This window comes from Schistocerca serialis, chromosome 4, assembly GCF_023864345.2.
Source record: "Schistocerca serialis cubense isolate TAMUIC-IGC-003099 chromosome 4, iqSchSeri2.2, whole genome shotgun sequence".
Lineage (NCBI taxonomy): Eukaryota > Metazoa > Arthropoda > Insecta > Orthoptera > Acrididae > Schistocerca > Schistocerca serialis.
In genome coordinates, this window is record NC_064641.1 from 754,365,631 (window position 1) to 754,390,824 (window position 25,194).

General features: G+C 38.2%; 1 protein-coding gene across 1 annotated transcript in view; it reads right to left on the minus strand.

The window, feature by feature from the left end:
- LOC126474748 (dynein beta chain, ciliary-like) overlaps positions 1-25,194 on the minus strand; it is a 734,368-nt gene that overhangs the window by 175,236 nt on the left and 533,938 nt on the right. The window contains exons 58-61 of the mRNA XM_050102225.1: positions 18,061-18,189; positions 12,353-12,506; positions 3,343-3,485; positions 157-326 (exon numbers count right to left, since the gene is read on the minus strand). Coding sequence (XP_049958182.1) covers positions 157-326; positions 3,343-3,485; positions 12,353-12,506; positions 18,061-18,189 — 596 coding nt within the window. The remainder of the gene's footprint in view (positions 1-156; positions 327-3,342; positions 3,486-12,352; positions 12,507-18,060; positions 18,190-25,194) is intronic.

Genomic DNA, 25,194 nt, shown 5'->3' on the forward strand with positions numbered 1-25,194 from the left:
AGTGAAAATGAACCATTACATAGAAAATTCTGTGTAATTATCACAACAGCAACTGATGATGTACAACAATACTCAGTAAAAAATTCTCAGAACAGATGTATGTAGACTGCATGTACAAGAAACAGGAAAATTATAGCAGACGGATAAAGAACATACTTGGCAACAGCTTCTGCCCACCGCACATTTTCTGATGCTAAGCCTCCAACAAGTCGATTGGCCAACTCAATAGTGCGTGTTGTGGCATCTGCCTCTTGCTGACATCGTAACTTCTCAGCTGTTGCCTTCTCAAAGTCTGCTGTCAGTTGTGCGAGCTGCTCTTCAAGGCTCTACAACAGATACACAAAAATAAGGCTGAAGTCTTCTAAAAACAACTGACTAACATCTGAAAACTGCCACAGTTAACAGTTTTACAGCACTGTCTGAGTGAGCACAAAATTCCACTCAAGCACACATGACCTAATTTTCTGCAAGATAAGTAAAGATTGTATAACAGTAACATTGACAGAATGCAAAACAAAAGCTGAAATGTTTAACTCCATTTTCAAATGTTCATTTATGAAGGAAAACCCAGGAGAATTGCCCCAATGTAATCCTTGTACTACTAAAGAGATGAATGAAATAAATATTTGTGTCAGTGGTATTGAGCAACAACTGAAATCATTAAAACTGAACAAAGCTCCAAGGCCCAATGGAATCCCTGTCAGATTCTATACTGATTCCATACAGATTTTGGAAAAATCCACAGGTCACATTTGTTTACAAGGACAGTGGAAGTGATCCACAAAACTACCATCCAATATCCTTGACATTGGTTTGTTGTAGGATGTTAGAACATATTCTGAGCTCAAACATAATGAAATATCTTGAACAGGATGACTTCAATGACAACCAGCATGGATTTTGAAAACTTTGATCATATGAAACCCAATGCTCACTTTTCTTACATGACACACTAAAAGCTTTGGATCACGACAGTCAGGGTAAATGCAGTATTTCTCGATTTCCAAAAAGCATTTGACTCAGTACCACACCTAAACTTACTGTCGAAAGTTCTATCATATGGGGTATCAAGTGAAATTTGTGACTGGATTGAGGACTTTTGGTGGAGAGGACGCAGGATGTTATCTTCCATGGGGACTCATTGTCAGATGTAAAAGTAACTTCAGGTGTGTCACAGAGAAGTGTGTTGGGACCATTGCTGTTCATGTTCTATATTAATGACCTTGCAGACAATATTAATAGTAAGATTAGGATCTTTGCAGATGATGCAGTTATCTATAATGAAGTACTATCTGAGAGAAGCTGCATAAATATTCGGTCAGATCTTGATAAGATTTCAAAATGGTGCAGAGATTGGCAACTTGCTCTGCAAGTTCAGAAATGTAAATCTTGCACTTTACAAAATGATAAAACACAGTTTCCTATGACTATACTATCAATGAGTCACTGCTGGAATCAGGCAATTCATACAAGTACCTAGGTGTAAGAATTTACAGGGATATGAAATGGGATGATAACATAGGTTCAGTCATGGTAAAGCAGGTGGTAGTCTTTGGTTTATTGATGAACACTGGGGAACTGCAATCAGTCTACAACAGAAATTGCTTACAAATCAGTCGTGTGACTGGTTCTAGAATGCTGCACAAGTGTGTTGGGCCCATACCAGATATGACTAACAGTGGTATTGAACATATACAGAGAAGGGCAGCATGAATGGTCACCATGGGAGAATGTCAGAGAGATACTGAAGGAATATGCTGCACTCCCCGCCCCCTTCATGTATCGCTCAAACAGTGATCAGGAGGACACGATTAGAATAATTACTGCACACCCTCAGAGGCAATCAATCATTCTCTCCATGCTCTGTAAATGAATGGAACATGAAAAAACCCAAATAACTGGTACAGTGGGACATACCCTCTGCCAAACATCTCACGCTGGTTTGCAGAGTATAGATGTAGATAGTATAATGCATACATGGATCCCAGAACACTTTACTCTCATTTGCTTCACTGTCTAGTGACTGTCTAGTTGTATCATATTTTCTTTACATTATTATGATTACATCTGGATGACATGACAGCATGTGGAGGACCATCATATGACAATGAATTTTGACATAAAAGTGAAGGCACAAAGAGAAACAACTGGCAAGATTCATGAGCACAATGCAGTGGTTGTACAAAGAATGGAAGATTCATATTACCAGTACAAATAATGAACATCCACAGCATGTCACTAGAGTTCTAATTGAGGAACACTGTTATTTAATTTCAAAGAAGGTTTCAAAATGCATTATTAGCGGTGAGTATGATGCCATTTGTTATAACGGAGGCTTTTAAGAGTAACCTTCATTATGAAATAGTTGATTTCATTCCACTTGATTTAGTCAATATTTCCTGAGTGAATTTTCACCCTGCAGCGGAGTGTGCACTGATATGAAACTTCCCAACAGATTAAAACCTCGTTCCAGACTGGGACTCAAACCCAGGACTTTCGCCTTACATGGGCAATTGCTCGAGCAACTGAGCAACCAGAGCATGACTCATGACCCATTCTTACAGCTTTACTTCTGCCAGCACCTCATCGCCTATGGCTGTGGCTAAGCCATGTCTCCCCAGTATCCTTTTTCAAAAGTGCTAGTCACACAAGTTACTGAGGAGAACTTCTGTTAAGTCTAGAAGGTAGAAGATGAGGTACTGGCAGAAGCAAAGCTGTAAGGTTGGGTTAGGAGTTGTGCTTGGGTAGTTCAGTTGGTAGAGCACTTGTCCACATAAGGCAAAGTTCCTGGGTTCAAGTCCCGGTCCTGCACACAGTTTCAATCTGCCATGAAGTTTCAGTCAATATTTGTTGACAACTAACTATGTACTGTTGTTAATGAAGCCACCTAAACAATGGGTATAGTTCTCCAAGACTTCAAGATATTTTGAGAATTTAAAATTAAACTGTTAATTTCACGGTATGATATTTTAGAACAATGAGATCATATGAAGAAAGTAATGTTGTAAACACAATACTTGTATATTTACACAATCAACCAAACTTGATTATTTAATACAGTTCATGCAAATATTTTATCAAAGTGCATCAACAAGGATATAACTAAGAAATACACAAATATTGGAAAAATATCAGTTTTTTACCCCAAAAGTGGAAAAAATGTTAATAATGTTTATAAATTTAGAAAATTTTAAAGGAGATAGTATTTAAATTGATATTGGAAGTTTTACTATATTCTTTTTGAATATATTTTCTCATATACGACAAAATCAGCCCTCTGTAAACCATGGCATATACAGTCAGGGGAAATTTACAGCAGTGTCAAAATAGTACATAACTTACTGCAACTTTTCGTTTGATGACACTGAGTTTGTCTTGTGCAGCTGCTAATTCTGCATTTGCCTGTGCCAGAGCCTTTCTCTTAGGTTCAACATCACAGTATACCTCATAGAATTTTATGATGTTGATAACCCATGCACAGAGACCTAGATCATAAAACAATTTTTAAAGTTTTGAGATGATTAATTACACTGAGTGTATAATAAAAGATCTCTTATATCTATCACACTATATAAATGTATACAAAATACGAAGTAATATATTGTCTGATTTATTTGCAGATCAGTGAATTTGTACAATCATATGAGATTTACTTGCAATTATTCTTACTATTCTCTAAAAGGAACACATCACATCCTTTTATCACATGGATGTTTATTAGCTCCTACAATTGATGAGTTACTTTGTAATTAGGATAGATCTGAATATCTGAAGTGCACTGGTATCTCCAAATCTCTTCCACGTGTATAACCTTCTTACATTATTCATAAACCATATGTCAGCAATGATTACATTGAGCTCTATGTAAAATTCTTCCATGCAGGTTTCCCTTTCATTTCTTTCCCACAGTCCATGTTCCCCTACTAATTTTTCTTCTCTTCCTTTTCCCACTATTGAATTCTACTTCTCCATCACAATGAAATTTTTATCTCTCCTAAGGTACTGAATAATTTCTTTTATTTCATCACACTTTTTTTCAATGTCCTCATCATCTGTGGAGCTAGTAGGCATATATATATATAACTGTACTACTGTGGAGTTTGTGGCTTGGTATCTGTCTGTGTTATGATAAAGCATTCACTGTGTCATTCAAAGTAGTTTACCTGGATTTGTACATTCTTGTTTACTATTAGACCTACTCTGGCATGATCCCTTTCTCATTTTGTTTTGATAACCTTCTACTCACCTGACCAGAAACCATGATCATCCAGCCACTACATTTCACAAATTGCAACTATAACTTCAATCATTCAATTTCTGTTTTCAAACAGTGGAAAATCCCAAACGGAATAACAATATAAAAGGATAAATGCCACTGCCCGTATGGAGGAGACAGTGAGGCAGACAGGCGCAATGAAAAGGACTGCTGCACATAATTCAGCAACTGGACTAAGTTCTTCACACTCTCTCTCTCTCTCTCTCTCTCTCTCTCACACACACACACACACACACACACACACACACACACACATACACAACTACTGTTTTCTGTTGGCTATTAGAGCCCGGAGATGAATATGTGTGAGTTTTGTTGTTTATGAGTGATGAAGGACTTAGTATGATAGCTAGATTATGCCTAGGCAACATTTTTCACTGTGCTCGTCTGCCACTCAATGTCTCCTGTATATGATACATAGGATCTATCCTTTCATATTTTTGTCATTTCTATTTTTAGTTTTTCTAGAGCACCTACCAGATTAAAGGATGATACATTTCACATTCTAACCTGTAGAAAATCAGATTTGTTTTTAGTAATGACAACATTGTCCTGAGTAGACCCTGCCCAGGGATCCCTTGGGAAATATAACAGTAGTAGTTTTCCTTTATTTTTATCTGTATGAAATACCAACATAGCAAATTCCATGTCAGTAATGAGACAAGGCGTGCAACCAACAGTATAGTTCTGTGTGTGTGTGTGGTGGTTGTGGTGGTGGTTAGGGAGGGGACAGGGGCAAGGACCAATGCAGTTAATACCTACAATAAGTGTCTCCCTGAACTGTGAGAACTGGTAAATGTATCAGCAAGTTCTCTGGATCATTCAGCACTGTCATCAAGAAAGCAACAATAACCAACATTCATTTTAACTTCACTAAGTGTGAATGTAAGCCACATACTATTTTCCATTGACAGATTGTTAACAATACAACTAAATGTGTAACTTACATTTCACACACTTAATAGTATCAGTATTGTGAAAATTATTTAATTAGATAGATAAAAAATCTACTCAGCAAGTGGTGACAGAACACACACATAACAGACTGTTATGATTGGAAAGGCTGGTCCTTTTCCTTCACCCTTCCTTTCCCTTCAACCCTTCTGCCTGAAGAAGGAGCCACTGGCTCCGAAAGCTTGCAAATCACAACATTCTTTCATACGTGTGTTCTGCCGCCACTTGGTGAGCAGATTTTTTATCTATCTAATTAGATAATTTTATCAATAATTGATTGTTTCAGTATTGTGAAAATGATAAGATTTCTACTCACCACACAGTGGAGACATTGAGTCACAGACATGCACAGCATAAAGACTGTTAAACAAGTAAGATTTCAGCCAAAAGGCCTTCCTCTGAAATTAGACAACATAAACACACACATTCACAAAAACACAACTCTTACACACATGATCTCTGTCTCTGGCTGCCAAGGCCAGACTGTGAGCAACAGTGTGCATGGCGAGAGAAGCAATTGAGGTGATGAGGTTTAAGATGAGGCTGAGCCAAGGAGGGGAAGGACAGCAGGGTAAAAGTGCTGCTTGTGGAAGCATACACGAATGAGGTGAGGAGAGGTTAGGGCAGGTAGGTGCAGTCACAAGGTTACACAGGGATTGGGGGTAGTGGGGGAGGGGAGTGGAGAAGGAATGAAGTAAAAATAGTGTGGTTGCACTGGTGGAATATAGGACTGTGTAGTGCTGGAGAACAGGATAAGTGGGTGAAGGGCTGTGACTGACAAAGGTTGAGGTCAGGAGGGTTATGGGAACATAGGATATATTGCATGGAGAGTTCCCATGCATGCAATTCAGAAAAGCTGGTGTTGGTTGGAAGGGTCCAGCTGGCACTGGCTGTACACTGAAAAATGTTGTGAAGGACAGCACATTCAGCAGTTGAGTTGTCTAGCTGTTTCTTGGGCATAGTTTGTTGGTGGCCATTAATGCAGCCAGATAGCTTGTTGGTTGCTATACCCATGTAGAATGCAGCACAGTGACTGCAGTTTAGCTTGTATACCACATGACTGCTTTCACAGGTAGCCCTGCCTTTGCTGGGGTAGGTGATGCTTGTGACTGGACTGAGAAGGTGGTGGCAGGAGGATGTAAGGAATAGATCTTGCATTTATGTCTATTACAGGGATATGAGCCATGAGGCAAGGGGATGGGAGTAAGTATTGTATAGGGATGGATGAGAATATTGTGTAGGTTCAGTCGGGGGAAAAATACAACTGCTGAAGGGGTGGGAAGGATGCGGTAGAACATTCCTTATTTCAGGGCATGATGAGAGGTAGCTGAAACTCTGGCAGAAAATGTGATCCAGTTGCTCTAGTCACAGGTGATACTGAGTCACGAGTGTAATGCTCCTCTGAGGCCAAATGGTTGGGCTTTGGGAGAGATAATGCATGAGAGATGTGTTTCTGTGCACAGTTGGGAGAGTAATTAAAGCCTGTAAAGGCATCAGTGAGACCTTTGGTGTGTTTCAAGAGGACCTGCTTGCCACTGCAAATGTGACAGCCATGGGTGGCAGCAGTCAAAGTGGGGGTATTGCTGGTGGTTGGTAGGTTTGATATGGGTGGAGGTACTGATGTAGCTGAGGTGGAGATCAAAATTGAGGAAGGTGGCTTGTTGGGCTGAGGAGGATCAGGTGAAGTGAAAGGAAAAAAGGTGTTGAAATTCTGGAAGAATGTGTATAGGGCGTCCTCACCCTCAGTCCAGATCACCATGTCATTAGTGAATCTGAGCCATTTGAGATTTGTATGATTCTGATTGTTTAGGAAGGATTTTACACTTAATAGTATTTTGTAGAGAATATCTATAAATGTCTGTTTCAAAAGAAAAAAAATTGAATTTAATAATTATCCCATTATTTGAACTTCTGTAACGAATTTTGTTTTGCTGTTTTAAAAATACATTCAGTATTCCATCTTGAGCAAAACACAATTTCTACATGTTCAGTGTTTTGCATAGATATTTCAGTGCTGTACACCATCCTCAATAAGTTTCACAATACTTTATATAGCTGCTGTTCGTGATGCTGGCTGCCTCCTTCCTTGCAGCTCATCTCTGAATACAGTCTGTTATCTGCAATTTTACATCTAAATTGCTATTGTAATTATGTTAATTTCTTATAGGATGTAACAATAGATCAGGTTTTTTACATGAATATATGCTTTTGTTGCTGGTTTTGCTACTCCCTTTTAGCACTATTTTATTGTGATGGACAATAAATGCTTTAGTTATGTGAGTAATTGTGTTAATTTCTTATGGGATGTAACAATAGATCAGGTTTTTTACATGGAAATATGCTTTTGTTGCTGGTTTTGCTACTGCCTTTTAGTACTATTTTATTCTGATGGACAATAAATGCTTTAGTTATATGAGTACAAATATTTTAATATTATAATGTAAAAGTTTTTAAAAATTAGAAAAGTATCATGTCAGTGGGTGTCTCAGGGTTGTTATTCTTTCTTGATTTATTTTATGCAGATGTTCACCTGAAGATGTGGCTCTTAGTGCCATGAAACTGGTAGTGATCTAAAAATAAAGTATTAAATACAGCTGAAGCATTCTATTAGTACCCAAGAAGATACGAAATGGGCTGCAACAATAGGATACCACAGAACAATGGCCTAGGACCTCTCTTGTTTCTTATTTATGTAAATTCTCTTGTTTTTTATTAACGTAATTGATGTTGAGATTCCAATTCATGGTACTCACATAACTGTTTGCTTATGTCAATAAATTTTGTTGTAACTGATATAAATAAAATATTACAAATACCTGCAACCAAAGCTTTAGAATGTATACGAATGTAAACCTAAACTCCGTCCACAGGCCCTGGCATATCCATCAGTCCTGACTGACTGCCATGGCACCCTTCTGCCAGAAGCATCACTGGATGCAGTATGGAGGAGCTTCGGTACAGCACGACACTCACTCAGCCGCTGTCAGTTTTTGTGGTCTTCAGCCACTGTTACTCAATGAAATAGCACATCAATGCATATCAGGAGGCTGAGAGAAACCAATTCCTGCTACTATCTATGACCTTACCTTCTGGGGTCATAATAAGACAAACCTTAAAATCATCTTCATAATACAAAATCTAGCTGTCAGAATAATTATCAACAGTTCAAGGCTAACACCCTCAAAACATTTACTTCAACAACTATTGGTTCCACCATTTTTTTGCCTCTGTACACAAAGAAGTGTAATTAATATAAAAAGTACATTGATAGTTTCAAAACTAATTCAGATTTTTATTCCTGCAAAGCAAGAATGTGCAGTGACATACACATAAAAATGATACACAGGGCTGTAACACAAAAACCAACAAATATTTGGGTAACATACGGTACAACAAACTATCATAACAGATAAAACAAATAAAAAGAATTATCTTCATTTAAGGAAACAGTACAGTATTCAGAATGTTAATGATCTTATGCTATTATAGTGTAAATTAATACCTGAAATACGCTTGCAGCAAATAATTATATTCATTTACTGATGACAATAGCATTTTAATTCATGTGCTTATTTAAATGGAAATGAATATTTTGAACAAATGTGTTCAAACTCAGAGTTTATTTGTACATAAATGTCAGCTGTATGTATTACATATAAAATACCTATATAAAAAGGAGCAAACTACTGGAACAAGGTGACTTACTTATAGTATGTGGTAATACATAACATGCAGTTGGGCCAGTCAGTGCAAGAGTTCCAATCACTGCATGTTAGAGAACTAGAAAAAAGAAAAAGGGAGGGAACTGTCTGGACATTACATTTTTAGGTCAGTTCGATTACTGGGCCTCCCCCTTTTCTTTTTTCTAGTTCCGCTAACTTGCAATGATTGGAACTCTTGCACTGACTAGCCCAACTGCATGTTAAAGTCAAATACTGTTAGTAAGTCTGTCAATGTCATACCGTTTATCAACAACCAGAACTTTACCTCAGTGACCATTTACTCAATGTGGTGGAGAGTTATTGCCTTTTGGAACTGGTCTTCAGTTATAGTTGACATGGCTTACCCAGCTTTGTCAACTTAAACAAAAGTGCTGGCTATACCTTAATTCACTTCACTGCCTCAGTAACACCAGGCTGCTCTACCTTGTGCAGCTTTACAAAGCCCTGATACTGATCTCTCTTGATTAAGGGAGTCTCGCATAGAGTTCAGCATCACCCTCAGTATTTCAGTCACTAGATATGATACACCACTGTGAGGTTTGACTACAATGTCTCTGCTCTGAACTCCAACTTCTCCCACTGTCATCTCTCATCAGGGAGCAATTGTGTATGCCCTCATGGTGTGTACACCAACCATGGATTTGTGTCGATTTATCCTTTAGACCAAATGATTCAGTTGACACCAAGGTTTTTCACCACCTGTTCCTAGTTGTCCTCAATGTATTTCTGGCTTTGGGAAGTGGTACACAGTGATGGCTCAATGGCTTATGGACAAACTGGGTCTGTATACACACATACAAGGTGCAGTGATCTACTCTCCTTGCCGAATTGATGCAGAGTATTCACTGCTGAATTGGTGGCCATCAAACAAGCCTTAAGTCTGCTCTTTCTTGCACCAGCAAGATGCTTCTAATCTGCAGAAACTCCCTGAACACTCTTCAGGCCGTAGAACAGTACTACCTCATCACCTATTTGTCACAACTCCCCAAGATCTCCTTTCTGACCTCCATCAAGCTGAACAGCAGCTCGTCTTTTTTTGGGCCCCTGGACGCATTGGGATCTAAGGGAATGAACATGCTGATTGATTGGCAAAGCTGGCTCTCAAGATGGCAATTTTGGAAATGGGGCTCCCAGAACTGGACCTTCAGTTGGATGTCTATAACTCAGTTTGGCCTGAACTCTTCAAACAAACTGAGGGCAATAAAGGACACCATGACCACATGGCAGTCTTCTCTTTGCGCTTTTGCAGGGAATCTACTGTCCTTTGTTGGCTATCCATGGGTCACACTTGGCTGACCACTGGCCACATTCTCCAACATTAGAACTCAGCTTACTGATGATATGGTGTCTGCCTGACTGTGGCCCACATCCTACTACACTGCCAAACTTTTGGTTGCTTTGCAACAATATCTTCAAGTTCCTAGCATGCTGCCTGCTAGTAGACAACACCAAAGCAGCTGATCTGGTTTTTATGTTTCACATGTGAAGGTGGTTTCTACTTGTCTGTGTGAGGTGGGGCCTTTGGCCTCATTGGCCCCATGAGGGGCTGGGAGGCGGCAGCACTTACCTGCCTAGCATAGGAGGGCCATGGCGGCCCTTGCTCGGTGGACCAGCCTGGCTCCTACCTTTCTCCTTGTTCTTTTATATTTCCCGTTTTCCATGTTTTGTCTTTCCTAAAATTTTACAATCTTCCTAGAATTTGCCTTTTGTGTCCTTCCTCTGGGGATTATTCCTGGTTCACTGCATATGGGACACAGTGTCTCCCAGCCAATGCCATACAACTTGACCTTACTTTAATAGTAGCAGTACTACTACTGCTGCTGCCACTGATAATAATGACACTGATAGTGGCAGATATAAAATCTATCTACAGGTGTACGAGAGTAATATTTTCTGGCATGGGGAGTTTGAAGTGGGAGAAATTTACATCAACTTCACCAGCTAAGAGCATTAGGAAATGATGATATCTGTTTGGAATGAAGAATGTAATGTGGTAACAAGTATGTACAAGAGCAAAGATAGACATCATTGTTGCTTCAGTAAACATGTCATTAACGGTGTCTATTGAAGCTGGAGAGATTACTCAGTCCTCTGATGTAATGAGGAAAGTCATTCCAGAGTCAGGCTCTTGCAGCTGGAAAGGACTTTGCTTTGATGGAGAGTGTGTTTCTGCCATGTTGTTCACACAAGACCATTAATGTTAAGGAGAGGGATGAGGGACAGTGTATTTTGATAAGGCAGTAGAGGAGACAGAGTTATGGAAATCTCTGCACTTGTCTCTATGTAGCCAAGCTAGCTATGCATAAGATGGTGAAATATCAAAGAGTCTAATATGATATGTATTGAATACATGTGTTTATCGCCAGTTTGTGGTAACAACAAGCTTTGCTGAGTAACATCTTGTCATATATCACTGTAATTAACATCTGCAAATATGAGTGTTTGTACAAGTTTCTTTTTCCTGTCAAAAAGGAAGAGCTTTTTATATTTCTGGAGGGCATGGAGAAATGATGGTGTCTTCTTGGATATTGCAGTTATGTGCTCAGCTCAGATTAGCTTTTCCTCTATTATTTATTACTCCAAGCCTCTTTGCTGAGGGATAGAGGTTGATTTTTGTACCATTTATGATCAAATTTAGTAGGGATTTGCAATATATCAGGCTATTGTGCCTAGAATAACGAACTGGGACCACTTGCATTCTGGACGGTTTGAGCCTTAATCCTATATTCTGTGCTCATATTGATAGTGCATACATTGCCCTGTTGAATTGTTTCCTTCCCCTCCTCCAATTCAGGCTGCCTCTTAGTTTGTCATCCCCCACCCCCGCAAAATTCACTTGTTACAAAAGACACTGACAGTGTAAGCTAGCTACTCCCTTATCCTTTGCAAAGTAATGAGTGAAATTCCCTTTTCACTAATCATAACCTTCATGACAGATGAGATAGACTTAAAATGTTTTGGTGCAGGGCCTATGGCTTGCATTCACTTTTTTAGTTTCTGTTTCATTTCTGGCATGAAAAACTAGACACCTTGTCTCCTTCATATGGTCAAATTTCCTTTTGGTCAGTATTCAACAAATGCATAAAAATTTGTCATAGTTAATTCTAAACATAAAATGTAATTTCCAGTATCCTATTATATGTATACACTACATTTTTATCAGTTTGGAATGCCTGTCATGTAGATCAAGATTACGGTCATATTTGAACACACAATACATAATTACTTAAAGAGTAGTATGACCAAAGGTATTCCACAGATGAACTGACAATTGACTTCATTTTCATTTCACTGTTGTCAATGCTATTCTGTGCACAGCCAATTAATGCATCATTATAACAGTGGTGTACACTAATCTACATTTTCAGACAAATACATAAAAATACTTTATGTGACTGACCTGCCGCAGCTGCAGACTTGCTGCGAACAAACTCTGGTTCAAATTCTGAATCCTTTAAATATGGTTGAATAGCCTTTATAATTTCAGGGTGTATATTTTCTTTGTCATAATTTATAAGAGCGTCTAAGAAAGCATCCACTTTTGCCATCACAACCTGTAAGCAATATCAGCATAAGCATCAATGTTAGTTCAGAAATTATTTTACCAATACTGCTGAAGGCATAAAAGTAGATTGTTAGTCAGGTTTAGTGTCAGAAAGCATTAATACAAACGAGAAATGACTGTATGCAACTTAGTAGCATAATTGTATAGGTGTGAAATGAAGCAATTCCAGTGTATTATGGTATCACCACTAAACTGTAGCCTCTTCCAGGTTGAAAAATGATACAAATTCTTACTATTTCTGTGTTACTCCTCCCGTGCACTGTGTTGGATATCTATGTTACTGATAACTTGTATTAATCAAACAATCGAAAATCCAGGATGGAATGTAACAATTATGAGAAGGAACGTTGCTACTCACCATATAGAGGATAGAGGATATGCTGAGTCACAGATAGGCAACACTAGACACACATACGTGCCCCCCCCCCCCCCCCCCCACACACACACTCATGAAAACACAAATCACACACACAATTGCAGTCTCAGGCAACAGAAACCATACACCGTGTGTAGTTTCAGTTGCCTGAGACTGCGGACGTGTGTGTGAGTTGCGTTTGCATGAGTGTGTGTGTGTGTGTGTGTGTGTGTGTGTGTGTGTGTGTGTGCACGAGCGCGCGCGCATGTGTGTCTAGTGTTGATGAAGGCCTTAATGGCTGAAAACTTTAATTGTGAGAGTCTTTTTGTTGTGCCTATCTGCGACTCAGCATCTCCGCTACGTGGTGTGTAGCAACTTCCCTTCACATAATGATTACTTGTATTAAAATGTATAGACATTTTTCATTAAAACAGCTTCATTTTTCAGAGGGATTGTGTGCAAAGACATGCTTTTTAATATTATCTGCACTTGTGCATTCCAATAAAATGATTTCACCTGCCATATGTAACAATATCCTATTCTTTAGTAATATCTATTTACTGTGAAGCGAACAGATTTTTTTCTGTCGTGGGTGCAGTTTGATATTATCCTTAGCTAGTAATTCATGTGCATGTTACAATTATTTTTCAATTTTAATTTTCAGAGCAATACTTTGTTTTCTGTACAGAACTATCCCAGAGAATTATTCACTGGACCATTGTATAGACCGCTGTTTATTATGTTGGGCACAGTGATGTTCTGTTTGTGGTTGTTGCCTATCTTAGCCCAGTACCAAGGCAATGTTCTTTTTGAGAAACTCTACTGAGAAAAGTTAGAGAACTGGCATTTGAAGCTGACTGCTGAATGATTCTACTGCCGACAACATGCATCACGCATAAGGACCATGAAGGTAGTTTTGGCTCATACGGAGGTGTACTGACAGTCAATTTTCCCTCACTCTATTTGTGAGTGGAACAGGAGAGGAAATGGCAAGTAGTGGTACAGGGAACTCTTCACCACCCACGGTAGAGTGTCTTGCAGAGTATCTACATAGATGTAGATGTAGACGTAAATGTAGATGTAGAAATATATATGTGTTAGAGGATGAAAGTATCTGTAGAAATATCTCCACAAGAACACAAAAGGCATGATGAACAAAATCTTTGGACTCCAGCAACTAGAATCGCTTTTTGATCAGAGGTACACTCAGAAAAGACCATGCCTCTAAGGCCTTAATTAGCATGAAAAGTTTTGAAGGTGTTGCAATTTGTGAACAATATAAAAATTCACAGCAGATGCTAAGTAAGCATAATAACAAATTCAGTGTGTAGTAGCTTGGGCACCAGAATATCGTATTTTATGGCATAATCTTCTGAGGAACAAATGAGCAGAATATAGCAACTATCCTTAAGCTACAGAAAAAGGGTGTACAAATTATAAGAAAAAGTGCTAAGAGAACTCACTGCACTGCATTGTTTAAATCTATGTGCAACTTGACAGTTCCATGTGAATGCATTTTGCAAACAGTGGTCCAGATTAGGAAAGAGCACCCCACATACAGCATAGGTGAGAATGGAAGTCTATGGAAAACAACAGAAGAAGGGACAAGCTAGAGGGGAATGCTGCAACATCAACAAGCAGACTACCTGGACGTGGAATGAGCACTAGATGATAAAAGTAGTAGAGGTAGACTGAGACTATAATCTGTGTTGCATATTCTAGAGGATGTTGGATACAATAGTTATGTAGAGATGAAAATATTAGCTCAGTACAGGAAAAGACGGAGGACAGCATCATACCATTTGAAATAATTATGATGATTTAAAGAATGTGAGCTCTGGATCATTTGTGCCACAGTTGCCTAGTCCTAACTGATTTCCCCCATCAACAGCATCAGTGAATTTCCTGTCAAGCTATTCTTAATTGTTCCCCTAAATATTTTTTTTTTAAATTGATCTCAAAATCTGCAAAAGTTATTTTCACAATTTATTACAGAGCTCATATATTCTCCAACTATTATGTTACAATTAAGGAATATATATCACCTGAATTTCTCAATGACGCTCAGCTTTCAGTAAATAGTCCAATGAAGCATGAGTCCTGTACAAGTACTGGCCTTCTTATCATGTGTAAACTAACTATCCGCATTACAGTTCATTTAGACAGGAGTGGATGGCCACCACTCCATCATAATGTCTTTTTGACACTTACATACATTCTTTGAAGATATCACTGTAATCTAATTTTCGATCATCAGATTTGGGACCAAGTATCTAGTGACACTCATTGATTTTCTGGAAGTTGTTCCAGTTCAGGCATTATGCTGGAAATACTTCCCTACTTAACTTATCAATGAAAACAATCAGTTTATAAAATGTAATATAGTGTAATAGAATGTAATGTAATGTAATGCCATCACTTGGTGAGTGGATTTTTTATCTATCCAGTTACATTATATTCCATAGTTAATTGATATTTTCATCTCATTGGAACTTTCATGATGATCTACACCTGTCTGGATGTTAGTAGCCAGTCAGCTGGTCTCAAAATTGTGTGAATTAAAAACACTTAAAGGTTCAGGACTGACTTAGCTACAAAAGTGGTCTGATTAACAAACTTGTACTAGGGTTGTTTGGTATGCATCAATAAATTGTATGATGAAATCAGACAATGGAAAATCCAGAGTGAAATGTAACAATATTATGAAAAGCAAAGTTGCTACTCACCATATATTGGAGATGTTGAGTCATAGAAAGGCACAACAAAAAGACTCTCACAATGAAACCAACACTAGACACACACACACACACACACACACACACACACACACACACACACACACACACACTCATGCAAACGTAAATCGCACTTGACTGCAGTCTCAGGCAACTGAAACCACACACGGGTGTGCGTTTTCAGTTGCCTGAGACTGCAGTCATGTGTGTGTGAGTTGTGTTTGCATGAGTGTGAGTGTCTGCGTGTGCATATGTGTCTAGTGTTGACAAAGGCCTTAATGATCGAAAGCTTTAATTGTGAGACTCTTTTTGTTGTACCTATCTGCTACTCAGCATCTCCGCTATATGGTGAGTAGCAACATTCCTTCTCACAAAACTTTATGATGTGATGCATAAATTTGACAAATAGTATCATTGATGGCAAGCATGGTTCTTTTAGCAGTTGTACAGTTGCAAACAAAGTGTGAAGAAAATTAAAAAAATGTTCTTACAAAGAAGAAGAAGAAATAGGGAGAGGGGTTTCTACCGTTATTAAAAAAATCCCGTGCAGAGGTGGATTGCTGGAAGTATGAAAACTAAGATGGATAAAGTATGTAAACATGGGTATAGAATTACTTAAGATTAAAACACTTTGGCCAACAGCTGACATCATCACAACAGAGATCAATGAAAAAATCCATGCTATCATACCATAAGATGAATCTGTAAACATCCCAATCAGATGAGTGCACAATATCCTGCACAAAATCTGGAAATAAAATAGCTGAGTGTGAAGTTCAAGCTGCAATTGCTGACTGTGGAACAAAATAGCACCAGAAGAATGTCTCATCACAACGACTGGCAACAGTTGCAATCTGCAAGATTTATACGTCAATTTGTGATTATCGATTAAATCCAGATCTGTTATTAGACACTGGAGTAAAACAGCCCAAACCTTGACAGAGGTTGGGAGTGTGTACCAAAAAAAGTAATGATTATTGAGGTTACTTTGCAATAAAAACCATTGACGCACAAAAAGTTGCTCTTTCACAAAGAAAAGCACCATTATACATTGCAGCAGTAATAGTAATTTGAGAATTTAGCTGCTTTGATCACATTTTTAGTCATGTTTTAGCCATGGTATATATTGATTGACCAGTCATCTCATGCAGGCGCTGCGAGTAGTTTTCATTATTGTGCATACCAGTTGCCTATACTTCAATCAAGCTCTCGAGCAAACCATAAAATAATTATACTGAGAAAACTGACAGATCAAAAGCTATTTCCAAGGCAGTTAAAAGAAAATGGGAAGTCATTGCACTGAGCATATACTGCAGACATGGATAAAGACTAATAATAGTGGGCTTTTGATCGGAGAAAAAACCTTGTATTTGGTGTTTTTCTTTTTTTTTTTTTAAATCACATATATAAAATGGCTCTTGCACAACAGTTGGTCACAAATTTGTTGAAGATTTTAGTTCATTGTTCCCCTTATTTCAGGACCAGGATTACAATCAGTTCTAAAAAGTATAAACATTGATTATTCTTTTGTGGCGACTGGTGTACTGAAATATAAACTGTGAGAGCCCAAACTACAGACATTTGAGTTTTCTCATATGGGTGATGCAGTGTCCTTTACTTGACATCAGGAGACAAAATTCAAAGTACTGCTGATGAGACCCATGTAATTGTCCCAATGGAAATCATCCCACTTTCAGAGGTCTTAATTCCTTCCTCGGGAAGAAAGTTTTCTCAAGTGAGTCTTCCTTTTGATAAAATTACCTTTAACTTGACTCATTTATTGCAGCAATGTTACAGAGAAAAACTGAAAGTAGCAACAAAAATAGCTGAGAACACTAGTGCTTTTTTTGTTACAGACATATTCTTTAGTTTTTTTAAAGCAACCTATAATTTCCAAGAACTATGATAAATAAGGCATCTTCTATGTTTAATTGTTCATCCTTTTGGACAGCAAATCAATCACAGTTCATTAGTGCTCTTGTTTTAATTTCGTGACATCTTGGAAGATATAAATACTTCAGTTACCATCTGTGGTAAGTTTTTAACTACAATTGAATGTTAGCAATTGCCCTGTTGAATGCTTCTGTTCTCTCCCCCTTGCTCCAACCACCACAAATAAGCTGTCCAAAAAAGTTCATTTTGAAGGTGTTAGTAAAGGCAGCTATCTAGTATGCATCTTCTTGAACCTACTTAAACACAAAATTTATGACAAATTAATTTACTGCCCCCATGCAAAGCATGTCCCACCTCATATAATCTTCACTTCTCAGTAAATATTACTGTCCAGCCTCAAAATGAATGAGAAGACAGATGGAATATTGTTCATTTCAAAATTAAACAGAAAAAAACTGTGCAGATAAATGCGAGGACTACGTAAATTCGTTATGATATTGGTGATAAGTAATTAACAGAAAACAATGCTATTAAAATTCGGAGTTAAGATCTGTGCAGACCTTTGCTGCCTTCCAGCTACGATCCTTTGGAATCTTTCCATTGGGAGCCAGGAGAACCATAACTGCTGCAGTAACATTTGTGACAGCTCCGGGCGGAGATCCAAATGACTTCAGTTCTGTAAGATTTGCCTGGAAGATAATACAAAATTATGCATTATAGATCTCTTGCAATAAGTACACGGCAGTATGAAAGCACACTCGTAAATTAATTATTGTCATAAATAACAGAATCACGTGTGAATCACTCAAGTAATACTGGACACTAGAGCCATTCACAGTTTTTTGAAAACAATGGTTAAATTTACCAATTTTGTGAACACTGAGACATTTTTTACATGTCAAGTATGTTCAATGAGTCAAGAGGGAGACATGGTATTATCAAATCACAGCTCTCTCTCTCTCTCTCTCTCTCTCTCTCTCTGTGTGTGTGTGTGTGTGTGTGTGTGTGTGTATTTAGCCTTGATACACACAACTATGAGAAGTTAAAAAGTAGGAGGAGGTTGTACGGCAGCACTAAATCATCCACTGTGTTGTATTCAACTGGCTGTGAGGATTATAACTTCAGGTAGTGAGGAAATATTCTTCTGAAGAGATTAGGTTAAGGTCACAGGAATGATTTTCCCAAAGAAACAGGTTGTTACCTTGACTACTGCATGCAGCGAAGTCCTCTTCTGTGCAAGATGCCAGTTAGATAATTGAAGGAACTGCTTTACTTTATTTGTAGTTTGCAGGTATCCAAAAGTGGTGACACATGTCTAAAAGTGAACTGCCTCTGTTTCCCTTCCATTTCCCACACTGAAGTGCAGAAAAGTGGGAGGGGAGTGTACCTCATGGATGCTTTCGAATTAGTGCAATCCAAAAGTATCTATATACATGAAGATTGCTCTAGGCGTTTGTTTATCAGCATTGTTCTCAATCAGGATGCTTAGTGAAACGGCGATTCTTTTGTTGAGTGCAAAAAGCAACTAAGATTCACAACAGAACTCTTATTTTCCAGCAACCACTAACTGTCATCAACAGCCACCACTCATCTCTAAAAGTATATGTGTATGGCAACTGAATCAGCACTTGAAGGGTAGCTCAGTGTCATTGATGAAGAATAATTCTTCACCACTACTACAGGCAATGCAGGGGAGTAAGCTACTATCCAACTGCCAATAGGATCTGTCCTGACCAAGGAGCAATGTTGGAGAGTCATAGCCATTCTGTGCAAATTTTTGTGTACTTTCAAATCAGCAGTGGAGAAGAGACAGCAAGTGGCCCTTGGTAAAACACTATATCAAAACTGAGGGTTGTCCACCAATTACTCAGCACTCATATAGTCACCAGCAGAACTATGGATAATTCAGGAGAAAGTGGACAAGATATTGCAAGATGACATCATCAGACCTTCAGAGTCCTCTAATGTGATCCTTGTGAAGAAGGAGAACAGCACATGGTATTTCTGTGTCAACTACTGATGACTGAACAAGATCACGAAGAAAGATGCTATCTGTTGCCAAACACTGAAGACACTCTAGATTGCTTGAAAAGAACAAAGCGCTTCTCAGCTATGGACATGAGGAAAAGCTACTACGAAATTGAAGTTGTCAAGGTTGACCAGGAAAGTACTGCCATCATAACTCTACTTCGTCATCACTAATTGTAATGTTTAGTCTCTCGCTGTTCTCATTTCTGCTACCTCTTATTACTTTGATCTTTTTTCTGTTTACTCTCAGTCCATATTTTGTTCTCATTAGGCTGTTCATTCCATTCAATACATTGAGAAGTTTCCCACAAGAAGATCTGCTTCAAAGAGTTGGTCTTCCTGTTGTTGCTGTAGAAAACATGAATAAACAGAAGTCCTGGTGTAACAAACATTGGACAAGTGGGTAGTAATGTTCACATTAATTTGTGCCACATGCAGTTTTGAGTTTCTATCTTGCTTATTTTGAGCTAGAACTATACAAAACTGGCACAGTATGTGCCTTTTAGATTGATTACATGTTTCCTAAACTGATCAGTACAGGTGCTGCGTCAATACTTTAAGCAAAACTGGGCGTATAACAGTGGTTCCACATGGGGCTTATATACATTTTGCTACAATGATAGTGATTATTAAAATCAGAAAATTAAAGAATTACAATAAATTTTGACAGGTAAAAGTATATTAAATAACACTGAATACATCATAAAATAAAATGACATTACTTAATATATGAATTTAGTTACAGAGCAGTCTCATTCACAATGAAAATAGTCAGGGTTGCCACAAGTTTCCCCAAGTGAAATTCCCTGATATTTTCCTGATTTCCAAACAAGTTTTACCATTTTTCCCTGATAAATTTTGAGATCTCAAGGGAAAGTTAAAATTTAAGTTGATAACGTGTCTTTACAGCTATGGTACAAAAAGCAATAAGGCAAATGAGTCGAAATCTAAATAAAACTTGTAAGTAGATGGCGTTCCCCAATGTTCCCCAATGTGAGGAGCCTATTACAGCATCCACAGAAGTAGCCTCTACAACACATTACGAGAATTTAGTATACCCAGTAAAATCATTAGGATGATACAACTGTGCATGGATGGCTCCCAGACAGCAGTGACGTTCAGAGGATCCATATCCCTCACCTTTCAAATTAAAACAGGCTCACGACAGGGAGATGCTCTTTCATGTGTCCTCTTCAACCTTGCATTAGAGAAAGTGGATCGGGAGAGTAATTTACATCTATGTATTGGTCTCCAATTTGAACACAGTGAAGTAAAACTCCTGGCTTATGCAGATGATACAGTGTTGCTGAGTGAAACTGAAAGACATGTACAGATCTCTCAGGCACAGTGCCAGCAAAATCGGGCTTTTGATTAACCAAGAGAAAACCAAATATATGGAAACAGGTCGAGTCATAAACCCAAATCCTTACTTTGAAATTAACCAACATTCTAAATCCTGAAAAGTTCTCCAGTTTAAATACCTTGGATCACGTTTCAACAGTAAAAATATCATAACAATGGATATAAATGAAAGAATAGCCTCAGGGTCAAGATGTCTGTACTCACTAAGCAACCCACTCAAAAGTAAAGCTTTGTCAATCACCACAAAGATGAAGATATACAACACTATTATCTGCCCCATAGTACTATATGGTTCAGAAAGCTGGACGCTTACAAATATTGAAAGAGAAAAACTGAATGTTTTTAAAAGAAAAGTAATGAGAAAAATCTGGGGACCTGTGTTGGAGAATGGCATATGGAGAATTCGAAAAAACAATGAAATTTATCAGTTAATTAAGCAACCCACTATCATCCAGAGATTAAAAAGTAGGACACTGCAATGGGCTGGACATGTGGCCAGAATGGAAAACTACAGAATCATCAAGAAAGCATTTGAAGGAACTCTCCAGGCAACAAGACCATTGGGCTGACCTCAAACAAGGTGGAAAGATGACACAGTGAAGGACATCACAGCATTAGAAATTTCCGCAGGGTGGAGAGAGGCTGCGAGAGATAGAAGGCAGTGGAAGCAGATTGTTGACGCAGCATGTGGTCTACAGGGCCTGTGATTGCTGAGAAGATAGATAGATAATGTGAGGAAAATCTTAAGTACCAACACCAACATCTTTTGTAATGAACCGTTTTCAGATGAAGAAAGCAAGCCAAATGGTATATGTGTTTCATTATGTTATTTCATTATTTTATTTCAATAAAACGAAAGACATTTGGTGACAAAAATATGCATTTCTTTGGAGTCACAAGACAGATTTAAAATACCTTTACTGATTTCAGAAATAATCTCAGAAAAAAGTAGGCCTCTTGAAAGAAATTTATCAGGTAAGGAAGAATTGTGTAAACAAACACTGTAATTGACCGCCAATAAAATGTTGGTTCTACTATGTTCGTTATTGTCAGTTGTTACCCACTGTGTTATATCTATTATTTTACAGGTATTGTGTGATTTTTATTTCAAGAAATATATGAGTACATAGCTTACAAACCGCCAGCAACTAACACAATATTCCTCTTCCTATCGTCCATATTTTCTAACGTATAAACTACTGTTGAAGGGCCAAAATCTACTAGGCCAAATAAAATGTCCATAAAACGCCACACTGTACAATGTTCTGGTGGTGAGACAGTCACAATTCCTGAAATCCATTGCCCACGGCCTTCGGCCTGCTGAGGAGCACCGCAGTCCTGGGTCCATGGATAAAGTATGAAAATCCGATGCATTATGCCATACACAAACACACCTGGCCTGCAGGCAGATTGGTGGGACTAGATCTGGGCACGGCCTGCACATTAGTGGGAACCAAATGGCTTCAGACTGGCAGGCCCAATCCATTACAGATTGCAGAAATCCACACGTGAAGCCAGCTATTCACAAGCCACATCCCAGCATGTTGATGAAATGAGACCATGGTGATCAATACAGGCAACAGATAACTTTTTCAAATACTCAGAGGACCAATAATAATGAGGATAGGTAACAACTCACCATAAAGATGATTGCTGAACCACAGACAGGCAAGTAGAAAAGACTATCACACTCTCACAACCAAATATTCAGACATAGCTTTTGTTAGGAAATGAGAGCACATACACGTTCACACAATCACTTAGACACAACTCACGCACACATGACTGCCATCTTCAGCCACTGCCTTTACAGTCTCTGAGAATCAGATCCAAGCAAACCACTCCCATTGGCAGCTGCCAGGGTACCAGCAAGAAGTAGTGGCAACACTGACTGCAAGCCGAGGGAAGTGGTAGGAAGGGGAGAAGCAGTAGTAATAACAGAGTAGGGAAGCGGCACATATAATCAGCTGCACCCAGCCAGTGACAATGCATGACACCTCAGTAAGCAAACCATTTCATCTACTGAGGCAAAAGCAAGATTTTTCCAGTGGTTTTTTTATTTTTCTTCCCCCCCCCCCTCCCCCCCCCCCCCCCCCCCCCCGATTCATTTGAAATTCCCTGGTTTTCAGAACCTGTGGAAACCCTGGATATGTAAATATAACAATACATATTACATCTTAGTGGATCGTTCATAAAATATAGAACATAAATTCTTCCTAGGATGCTTCCTAGCTTTAATAAAAATATACTCCATTTCAGTAAAACAATCTTTTTGAAACTGAGTCTGGCAGACAGGATAATGCTTTGTAATTACATAGTTATGCTCGTATTTTAATCAGATTTTGTTCTGTGTGTGTGTGTGTGTGTGTTTTTTTTTAATGCATTAGTTTTAAACTATTTATCATTGATAATGAGTATAACTGAATTTCACTGATTTTAATCACCTTCAAATCACTTTTGTTTTAAAAGTGTTATCAACAATAATGGTAGCAGAATTTTAGCAATATTAAGAGAAAATGAATAGTTTTAAACATTCGTACCAGTTAAGTGTCTACAGTTTCCTAAGTATGGTATTACTCATATTTTCCATATTTGACCACGCTTAGGATTGTTATTTAAATGCTGTTAGCTTGTCAACTAATTAATGTGGGTGAGAAACTGTTGGTAACAAACTTTTTAAAGAATTGGTAAAATCCTAGCTGTTACGTTTCAACCTTCCGTACTTATTCTTCACTTTCACTGAGGATAGCAATGTCATCAGCAAATCTTCATCATTGGTATCCTTTCATCTTGAATTTTAATCTTGAACCTTTCTTTTATTCCAGTCATTACTTCTTTGGCATACAGATTGAACAGGAAGGGTGAAAGATAACATCTCTGTCTCACAGCCTTTTTAATCTGAACACTTTGTTCTTGGTTTTCCAAGCATATTGTTCTCTCTTAGTTTTTATAAATATCATACATTACCTGTCCTCCCATGTAGCTTATCCCTATTCTTCTCAGAATTATGAACAACTTTGCACCATTTCACATTGTTGGACGCTTTTTCCAGCTGAATAGAAGCTATGAATGTGTCTTGGTTTGCCTTCAGTCTTGCTTCCATTGTCAACCGCAACATCAGACCTGTCTTTCTGGTGCCTTTACCCTTCCTAAAGCCAAGCTGATTGTTATCTAACAGATCCTCAATTTTCTTTTCCTATCTTCTGCATGTTATTTTTCTCAGCAACTTGTATGTATGAGCTGTTAAGCTTATTGTGCAATAATTCTCACATTTGTTGGCTCTTGCTATCTTCAGAGTTATGTGTATGACATTTTTCTGAAAGTCTGATGGTATTTAGCCAGTCTTGTAAGTTCCACACGCCAACATGAACAGTTTATTGATGCCACTTCCACCAATGATTTTAAAAATTCCAATGGAATGTTGTCTATGCCTTCTGGATTATTTGATCTTTAGTTGTCCAGAGCTCTTTTAAATTCTGATTCTAATACTGGATCCCCTATCTCTTCTGTATTGACTCCTGTTTTTTCTCCTATCACATCATCAGGTAAGGCATTCTCTCACAGAGGCCTTCGATGTACTCTTTCCACCTATCTGCTTTCTCCTCTGTGTTTAACAGTAGAATTGTCATTGTCGTCTTAATGTTATTGCTCCTGCTTTTAATTTCACTGAAGGTTGTTATGAGTCTTCCACATACTGAATCAGTTCTTCTGACAATAATTTCTTTTTCAATTTCTTCACATTTCACTTAGTTTCTTTCCACTTCCTATTTATTGCATTCCCAAGTGACTTTTATTTCTGCACTCCTGTAATTTCCTAAACATTTTTGTACTTCCTTCTTTCATTGATCAATTGAAGTATTTCTTCTGTTACCAATGGTTTCTTCACAGTTATCTTCTTGTCTTGAAGTTTTCCTTAGCAACTTCTGTGACTGCCCTTATTAGAGATTTCCATTCCTCTGAAACTAAACTGCCTACTGAGCTCTTCATTGTCAAAATATATGTAGCCTCACGGAACTTAAGCATCTCTCTTCATTTCTTAGTACACTGTTTTTTCATGACTAGTCCCATAACTTCAGTTTACTCTTCATCATTAAATTGTGATCTGATACTGGGTATGCCTTACTATCCAATATCTGATTTTGGTGTCTCTGCCTGACCATGATGTAATCTAACTGGAATCTTCCCATATCTCCTGGCCTTTTCCAAGTATACCATCTCCTCTTGTGATTCCTGAACAGAGTATTCGCTATTACTAGCTGAAAGTTATTGCACAACTCAGTCTTTCTCCTCTCTCATTCCTACTA